This window comes from Limulus polyphemus, unplaced genomic scaffold (genome assembly GCF_000517525.1).
Source record: "Limulus polyphemus unplaced genomic scaffold, Limulus_polyphemus-2.1.2 Scaffold2829, whole genome shotgun sequence".
NCBI classification, from domain to species: Eukaryota; Metazoa; Arthropoda; class Merostomata; order Xiphosura; family Limulidae; genus Limulus; species Limulus polyphemus.
The window spans coordinates 51,933-61,691 of NW_013668439.1; the positions used below are offsets into that span (position 1 = coordinate 51,933).

Genomic DNA, 9,759 nt, shown 5'->3' on the forward strand with positions numbered 1-9,759 from the left:
CATAACCTTATGGACTGTCTACATTCCTTTAGTACTGAAACAAAAAACTTTAAAACTAATTCTCAGAAAAAATATAAATTCAACATTATTGATCAAAAACATGTTAATATAGCTTTTAACTTAACTATGGTTTAATTGTTGAGAAGAATGTCATGGAAAATTATTCATGAATAGTTTACAACTTGATAAGTGGTGTTGCCAAGTCTGTTGATTTAATGTTGACTTCAGATTTAAAGCTACCAAACTCTTTCAAATTCTCAATTGCTTTTCATCCTCAGCTTAGCTAACTACCACAAAGTTCTTATCAGCAATGGTAATATTAGATATTGTTAAAATATGTCATGCTACAATGTTTGACCTCTCAGGTTTTCCCGGGAATATTATCTTACATGTCTTGACAATCACATAGTGATAGAACCCACATATTCTTCCAAACAAATTTGTAGGTGATCAATATTTTATCTTACTATCACTGTAATATTAATTTTGACAACAAAGGTTCTTGAAACTAGTTCCTTTTATTGTCTTAAGTTACTCCACAGTTTTGCTGGAAGTCAACGCAACTGTAGTTATACTCGTTTTGGGGAACGTTTAATTTATGCCAAAATGACCTGAGGTGTTTAAACTTCTGGAGATAAGCTGTTAATATGAATTTGTTTAAGTGATGAATCTTTTCTCTTGGTTACACCTGCCTCTTATTGTGGATCATATATTGTAAAATAAAATAAACTAGAATAATTGCTTTTATCACTAATGTTAAAATATTTTAGATTGATTAATTCAAATATTCGATTACTTATTCAAAAATTTAAGTTTAACTACTTACTTTACAGTGATCAAAATTCAGTTTTGTTCCTGGTGAGAGTGTGAAAAAAGAGACCATGTACATTAGGACCTTTCTTCAGTTCAGTGGATAGGATAGTCTGTGGGATAAATAGGGAGAAAAGAATTAGATTATGCTATCCAGGAGTATGGGTGAAGAATATAAATGACAGAGCAAGAGATAAAATATAGGGAGCTAGCAGTGATACAATCTTTGTTGTGCACACATATAGGCTAATGATGTAGGGAAAGGCAGGTCAGAGGATAAATACAAGGGGTTGAAAAAGGCATTTAAAGAAAAGGTTTATAACTTAATTGTGTCAGTGGTACTGCTGAGAATTAATCGTGGGGATGAAATTATAAGTGGGTCACTAGGCTTAGTTTAATATGTAAGGATGAGCAGATTTGCTGGTTGGACTTGTGGGATCAGTTCAATGGAAGAAGAGAGCTTTTTGGAATGGGTGGTTTACATTTAAATAGGATAAGGGCTGGCTTGTTTGCAAAACCTATTAACTCGGCTGTAAGGGGAGTGTTAAACTAGGACTAGAGAGTGGTGAGGGCCAGGATAAACTAAATACAGAAACAATGTAGAGGAAAGTTTGGCATAGGAACAAATTATAATAATAGTTCTAAGTGTAGGCTTAATTGTTACTATTGTAATGCTAGAATTAGAAGAAATAAAATATATGACTAGTGTACTGGTAGGAATGGGGATTTTGATATCATGGGAATAACTGAAACATAGTTAAATGTAAACAATTTTGGTGACAGAATTTTTTTTGAAATACAGAGTTACAGGTTAATAGGGTTAGAGTATTAAAGAGGGGAAGAGGAGTGGCTTTATATATAAAATGTGAGTTACATTCTATTGAAGTTGAGGATATCAAAGATAATGGCAAGGAGATTGAATCCATTTGGGTTTCTATTAGCAGATATAAAGGGAAAAGGATTTTAATGGGAATTTGTTAAAAACTATCAGAAGATACGGATGAAATTAATGAGATTAAAATTTCAGATGTTAGTGTAGTATTAATTTTGGGTGATTTTAATTTCAGGCATATAGATTGAGAAAGGTAAGAGTCAAACCTTTAGGGGAACAAGTGTTTAGAAACTGCTTAGAATAGGGAACCTCATAGTGCAAATGATTATTGCTCTATTAGATTTGATGTTTTTTTATATATGGAGGTAAGGAATAATGAAATTTTTATCCAGATTTAAAAAAAAAGCAAATTTTGAAGGGATGTGATAAGAATTATCTGTTATGGATGTGGTGGAGGCAGTAAATTTAAAAGAAGACTTTATAAATATATGAATAATAAGGGCTGGCTGTGAGTTGTTTTTTTAATAGTTTTAATTCAGTTTAGTGAATGGGACAGCTTAGATTGACCAATAGGTCACTTGTTGTCCCTAAATATTGTGTTAACTTGCATTTCTAAACATAGAGATACCATACATATATAAAATATACAGGTTAGGAAGTGGTTGATTACATTTTTATTTCCCATCAAATATACAGGTTAGGAAGTGGTTGATTACATTTTTATTTCCCATAAAACATACGGGTTAGGAAGTGGTTGATTACATTTTTATTTCCCATAAAACATACAGGTTAGGAAGTGGTTGATTACATTTTTATTTCCCAATTTTATAGACACTTAAAATATTTGTCAAATTTTACAAACTGAGAAGAAGTATTTGGGAAATGAAAATGTAATCAACCACTTCCTAACCTGTATGTTTTATGGGAAATAAAAATGTAATCAACCACTTCCTAACCTGTATGTTTTATGGGAAATGAAAATGTAATCAACCACTTCCTAACCTGTATGTTTTATGGGAAATAAAAATGTAATCAACCACTTCCTAACCTGTTTTCAAATTAAATAAAGTAGCTTATGGTTTTTACTGTTTTACTTACAATAGTCAGAGATTTGAAAATATTATTAAATCTATTTTCAAAGTCTGCAATACATGATATTTTTTTGTTCATCCAGATCAGTCATTCATACATACATTTTACATGTAACATGGTATAGTAAACTTCAAATTGTTGTGTATAAGTTTTTAACACATACTTTAAAATGGTTAAAGTTTTACAACACAGATTTACCGTACCATTGTTCCTAAACAACACAATACATCTTTTAAAAATAAATGTGAATCATTAATTTTTTGAGTGATTACAAAAGTATTTTGTCTTATGCTTTGGATCTGTTTGTGTTTATTGGTACATTTTTTTAGACATGGAGAAAACCTATGAAGAGTACAAAGAATGGGTTGAAGGAGAAGTGGAACCTCAAGTCTACCAAGCTTACAAGAAAGCAAAGACAAAATTAGAGAAATTAGTTCCACTAGAAGAAGAATTGGTAAGTGAAATATTGGAATGAAATCTGTTATACTTGAAACCATAGGAGCTGATAAGTGCCTGATGAATGATTTAACAGACCCATGAAATCTGTTATACTTGAAACCATAGGAGCTGATAAGTGCCTGATGAATGATTTAACAAACCCATGAAATCTGTTATACTTGAAACCATAGGAGCTGATAAGTGCCTGATGAATGATTTAACAAACCCATGAAATCTGTTATACTTGAAACCATAGTGATAAGTGCCTGATGTGAAATTGGCATAAGTGATCAAAATATAAGTTATCACTTTAACCCTCTCACTCCATCTGTCCTTTACTGCACATGTCACAAGGTTTTAATTTTAATTAAACTACTTCTTATTTATGTTATACCAATTAGTATAGCATAAAATCATAGCTAATAATCGATATTTTAATAGCATATAAGTTTTAAGTTCTTAATTTTATAAGGCAATATTTTTAAAAATCCTGAGTTTCCCCTAGTATGAGAAATGTGACATATTTTCTCTAGGCATTCCCTCTTCTCTGTCTTATTTACCACCCCTCCAATAAGTACGAAATTTAACGTAAGTTACTCTCTATAAAATCATCATTGCTCAGACAAACCATAATTTTTATAGCTTTCAATCTTATAATTGCATGAATAATAGTTAGACATGGTTCAAAGGGCAATAAAATATAAGTTTAAATAGATGTATACTGTTAAAAGTTTAAAGCTAATTGGGTTAAATGAATTTAGTTTCATGTGACAATTTGAAGTCATTCTAGAAAGAAAAAAACAGTAACTTAGATTTGTTTAGATTGTTTTTTTTTGGTGTTTTCGAGAATGATCAAATTGACTGACCCTGTTTAGTGTTATGTAAAGAAAATTACAGGTAAAATATAGTTTTACTACAAACATTTGAAATGTATTTAGGAGGTTTTCAAGATTGCGCAAATAATGTTTGAGATTTTTGAGATGAAGAAAAGTATTTTTAATCTTAACATGAAAATCACTTTGCATGCGGACTACTAAAAAAGTACTATATTCACAGACAAATCTTTTTTTTTTAGTTTATTAAAAATACTCCACTAAAAAAAATGTGTATATGTGAAAATTTTTTACTGAAAGTCTGACAAATTTTGTGAAGATATACATACTATTATTAAAAGTTAATATTATCAAAACTGAGTGATTTACAATTAAACAGTAAAATTGAGTATAAATCACTTTGCATTTGGAGCAGTCAACCCTCTTACTCTATATATTACAAATTTAAAAAAAAAATACTTAATTCAAAATTCTCATTTTTTTGTCTACAAAAGATTTGTAGTGTATACTTAAATCTGCCAAATTTTGTGAAGCTACATTAGGTACTATCAGTGTTATGGTGCATATATATTCATGGTTACAAGGTCGTGTAAAATACATGAACCAGTTATGAAAGTGTTAATTTCAATATCTACTTTTATTTTTTGTATCAGTCTTCTTCTGTAAGCCTGCAAAATCTGGCAAGGAACTTTGATTTTAAGAGATTTTACTGCAATATTTCTACTTCTAGGAAATTGGAAACAAAATATATTTGAAATTGCTGTTGTCCTACAGAGAAATTTTGAAGGCTTATGGTGTCTGTCTTTATGGGTGATACAATTACTCCTTTATAACTGTAGAAAACTTTTCTTTCCAGGGTTAACTTAAAAAACTCACTAAGTATTTGGTATAATTCTTCCATATGTCTGGAACAAGACAGTTGTCAGCTAGTGTGCGTTCATAAATACACTGGATTCTTGCAGGGTTTCCTTCTTTAATTTCAAAATCAATGTATTTTAAATATTCAGAAAGGTGTGGTGATTCTGATGATAGCTGTAAATGAGTAAAAAATATCCTGTGAAAAATAAGAAACCTTAATTGAAATTCATTAGAAAAGTAATTAGAGAAAAATTATCGCAACTACTTTATATAAAGACAGACATGATACAATTACTCCTCCCATAAAGACAGACACCATAAGCCAAAGAATTATACCAAATACTTAGTGAGTTTTTTAAGTTAACCTTGGAAAGAAAAGTTTTCTACAGTTATAATATTCAGCAGAAACTTACAAAAAGAGATGGCTAAAGAAATCACTTTAAAAACTAATTTCATATTATATACTAGTCATGGATTTGTGTCAGAAATACAGATTTTTAGTTTCAAAGTTTCATCATTTTAATTTTATTTCAATGTTTAATCATGCATTATATACACATACATTCTTGCATGGGGCAAATCTTATGAAATAAGGGAAACAAAAGTATTTCTGAATAAAACAACTACATTAAAAATTGCCTCAGAAGGTTAGCACGGTAAGCTAGCTTACCTAATGTAAACAGTGAAACTATAGTTTTATTTTTATTCCAAGAACAGCACTGATATTGATAGTTTTCAAAAAAGTGTATAATTTTAGTCAAAAACATTTGAAGAGTGACTGTTTTGTACTATGTAACATACAGGAGACATGCTTTCTTTTAGTTCAAAAATTTCTGAAAAGATGGATATTTTGTACTGTAATTTATGGTGGACATCTTTAGAAAACATTGTTAGCTATTAAATGTTGGCATGGAGGCAGACAGTTATCTGGAAATATGTACACTTGAGAACAATACACTTGCTTGCTTTGAATTATCATAGAGAAGTATTAATTAGAAAAATTGCATTGGTTCTTTAGACCACTACTCTAACAATAAATGGTGGTCTATCCATATGTTTGCTGGTCTCAGACTAGAGTGCCAGTATTAATTTGACACACTGATCAATCATTGAGCCATGATTTTAGTCTGATTATTTTTTTCAAATCTGGTACAGAACTTACATACAAGCCTTTTCAGTGGAATATCTCACATTATGAAACTAATTTGTAAAATGTTTTATGAATTTTAAAATAGGTGTATGTAAGCAGTTTTCCTTGTTGAAATAATGCTGTCATTAGACCAAGATATTTGGCATGCAATTATGAAAAAAATTACCTGCCAGAAATACTGAGTAAGACCCAAAAGTTATGAGCCATATTTGTTGCCTTTTGATTTTTGGCATCAGACAAAAACGTATGAGCCAATGTGGTACCACAGTGAATCAGACAACACCTGATCATTGTATAATTCATATCAGCCCATTGTTACCACAGTGAATCAGACAACATCTGATCATTGTAAATCCATATCAGCCAGTCTGGCACCAGAGTTTATCAGACAAAAGCAAATAATTTTTTTTTCTTAATTGTAAATTTCTGTTTTGGACTTTTTTATTAGAATAGAATATTTAAGATAATGAAGTTATTTGAACAGTATCAAAGTTTATGAGATACCAGCGACGAATGTGAAATTAGAAAGCAAGTAGGTCCCAGGATTTCATCCCCCCCCCTTTTTTTTTGTTTGTAGGATACCCAATTGAAAATCCCTTCCATTTCTCTCTCTACACATGAACGGGCTATCCGAAACTGTCCATGGTCTGTTATTTTGTGGATTAACTATATTCAGGCCCTAGAACGGTACCAACAACCTTATGACAAGGTCAAAGGTCAGTAAAATATATATATTTAAGTTATCAGCTAATAAACTTTTATAAAACGGATAGCATAAATTCTATAAAATGCAACAACAACAAAAAAAGAAGAAATGTGCCTTAAGTAGCATCCAATTTTCCATAGATAATAAAATCATATGTTTATTTTTTTGATAGGTAATGTGGTAATTTTAAGGTTACACCTAAAACACACATACTTGATCTCCACAAAGTCTAGAGGAAAGTAAAGTCTGTAGTGTTTACATATTACACATAAAGAAGTTAATAACATAATGTAGTCATAACTAGAACTTTACTGTTTCAAAAACTGATGTATCTTAATAGTCAAGTGCTTATTGTAGGTGTCTGTATCTGCTGTGATACAGCAGATACTATCTTGGAATGTTTTACATTTATTGCTCACCCTGGAAACACATCACTCCCATTTCATCTTCAGATTTGTTTACTTAATGTGCTGGTGATCTTTTCTTTTTTTGTTGTTGATGTTTTACTTTAATTGTATGACAGAGTTAAATATTGCTGGTTGGTATAATTTTTTGATTGGTGTACAATATATAATATTTATTTAAGTGTTGGAAGTGCGGCCTCTTCAGTTGAATATTTTAATGAGGAATCGGTAGCTTAATGAACTAATGACTGAATGCTAACACTTCAACAAACTGTTTCAAAAGGGGAAAAAAATATAAAAAAAAAGACCCAATTCTCCAAATATTTTAACTAATATGATTCTTTATAAGTTATTCTAAGTCTTGCACTGTTTTTATTTGCGTAAAAATTAACTTGCTTACTCTAATGCTACAAACTGTAAACTTTCAACTTTATTAATGAAGGAAACATTTATGTTAATAAATGATGTATCATATAAAATGTTAATACAAAACATGCTATATAATAATAATGCTGTACTGTTTCTGTAATAACAGTGTGTTGTTCTGTATTGTCATTCAGATATTCTTGTCTAACAAAAACTGCTGGAGTGAATGTTTCGGTTGGAAGTGACATTTTAGGGTTACTTTTACTAAGCCAATAAATTTTAAAAAAAGACCCAAAACTTGAGCACTTTTGAATAGTTTTCTATTCTTCTTGAGGAGGATAAGTTAAAAGTTTAAAATTCATTGCACCTTTTGTGTGTGATCCAATGTTCTAACTCTTTAATCAGAATTTTGCTAAGCCAGATGGTCAAATGATTTAAAATCTTACAGTGATATAGCAGTTGTGTGTGGAAATCCAGTTTACTTTGAAAATTTTGCTAAGCCAGATGGTCAAATGATTTAAAATCTTACAGTGATATAGCAGTTGTGTGTGGAAATCCAGTTTACTTTGAAAATTTTCAAAAAGTCAATTGTATTTGTCCAAGTTACATGGTACTTTCCATTCACTTATCTCAATCATTTTATTAAATATTTTGTACGTGTCATCCTATTATATGTGTATTTCATGTTTTTTATTCTCCAGAGACAGTAGATCGAGTACTTTCCATTCACTTATCTCAATCATTTTATAAATATTTTGTACGTGTCATCCTATTATATGTGTATTTCATGTTTTTTATTCTCCAGAGACAGTAGATCGAGCCCTTCAAGCTGGTTTCACCCAAGAAGAGGAGTTCAGACAGCTGTGGCTCACATTTTTGGATTATTTACGGAGAAGAATAGATTGGAATGGTGGTAAGTGTATAAAGAATAAAAAAAATTTATATACTGTACTTCTAATTATCTATATCCTAGTTTGTTTTGAGGTGATGTGATATTCTTTGTATAAATATTGTTAGTTTTGGGATGTATACAAAAACTTATTTGGACAAATAAATGACAACAACATTGCCTGCTAGAAAGGAAAAGCACTGGAACATTGTTCAAAAGGTATGAAAACAAATGTATGGTTACAAATTAACTTGAGAGTAATAAGAAAAAAAGTAATTATTTAGTATACACATTTTCTTCATTATTCTTGAAAAGATAAGTTGGTTCTTTCTATTCTACAATCTTATTTTGTCCTTGTTTCATTTAGCCTGTATGTCCTTGGAATAATTTTGTAATTATTTTTTATTCTGTACTTTCAGAAAATACTAAAGAACTCTCAGAGTTAAGAGAGACTTTTGAAAGAGTTATTGACCACATGACTCAAAGTAAGGTCATTAGTTGTTATTATTAAATCATTATAATATGAATATCTACAAATATAATAAATTCACAAGTTCATGGATTTAAGAGTATAAGAACAAATTGATGAGTCTGTAAAATATCATACTGAAACATTAATTAGCAACCTAACTAGAGAAAGGTTTCCAATATAAGAACTTTGATATTCATGTACATTTAGTAAAGTCGCTGTGAGTTGTTTTTAGCCAATTCATTATTTCTATTCTTTTGAATAAATTGGAATTTGATTTTGTATTAGATGTTTTGTTGTTGACCGCTGTATATTATATAATACTAGTAGAAATGATGTCCTACAGGTAGCTCTTTGTTTTTGTAATTATTAATCATAGTATTCATACCTCATTGAGAAAAAGTGAACATTTTCCAAAAAAGGATTGTTCTGGGAATTACTGCACAGGAAAAGTGTTCGGATTGTGCTGATATAAACTGTAATGTTTTTATGTATTAAAAGTAGTACCCTTTATTGAAAAAATAAGTTTTTTTAAGAACTTCATTTTTTTAGTACTATATTTACAAATTACTTCAATAAAGATATAATCAAACCCTCATGTACAGTTCTAGTGAAAGTCATGTTCTTGTTGTAAGGAGAGTACTTTTATTTAAAATCATGTTTTGTGATAAAGAAATGGTTGTTGCAAATACCGTAGTTATTTTTCTAATCGTCTGAATCTTGAATACCCATAGTGTGAAGTTTTTTATGGATTTTTGTTTGCGGTTCTGTTCAACAGATGGTGCAACATTGTATTTATTATTTCGGGCACATACATAGATATATATATATATATGCACGCAACATCCATTATAGTAAGATTAGATAATATACAGTTCCAACAACAAACTATTAATATTATATAAATATGTA

General features: G+C 29.9%; 1 protein-coding gene across 1 annotated transcript in view; it reads left to right on the top strand.

Moving 5' to 3' along the window:
• The window catches only part of LOC106468007 (squamous cell carcinoma antigen recognized by T-cells 3-like), a 103,854-nt gene that overhangs the window by 23,936 nt on the left and 70,159 nt on the right, over positions 1-9,759 (top strand). Inside the window, exons 2-8 of the mRNA XM_013928402.1 lie at positions 1,056-1,185; positions 3,064-3,188; positions 4,736-4,799; positions 5,172-5,209; positions 6,591-6,729; positions 8,295-8,402; positions 8,798-8,863. Of these exons, the coding sequence (XP_013783856.1) occupies positions 1,056-1,185; positions 3,064-3,188; positions 4,736-4,799; positions 5,172-5,209; positions 6,591-6,729; positions 8,295-8,402; positions 8,798-8,863 (670 nt within the window). The remainder of the gene's footprint in view (positions 1-1,055; positions 1,186-3,063; positions 3,189-4,735; positions 4,800-5,171; positions 5,210-6,590; positions 6,730-8,294; positions 8,403-8,797; positions 8,864-9,759) is intronic.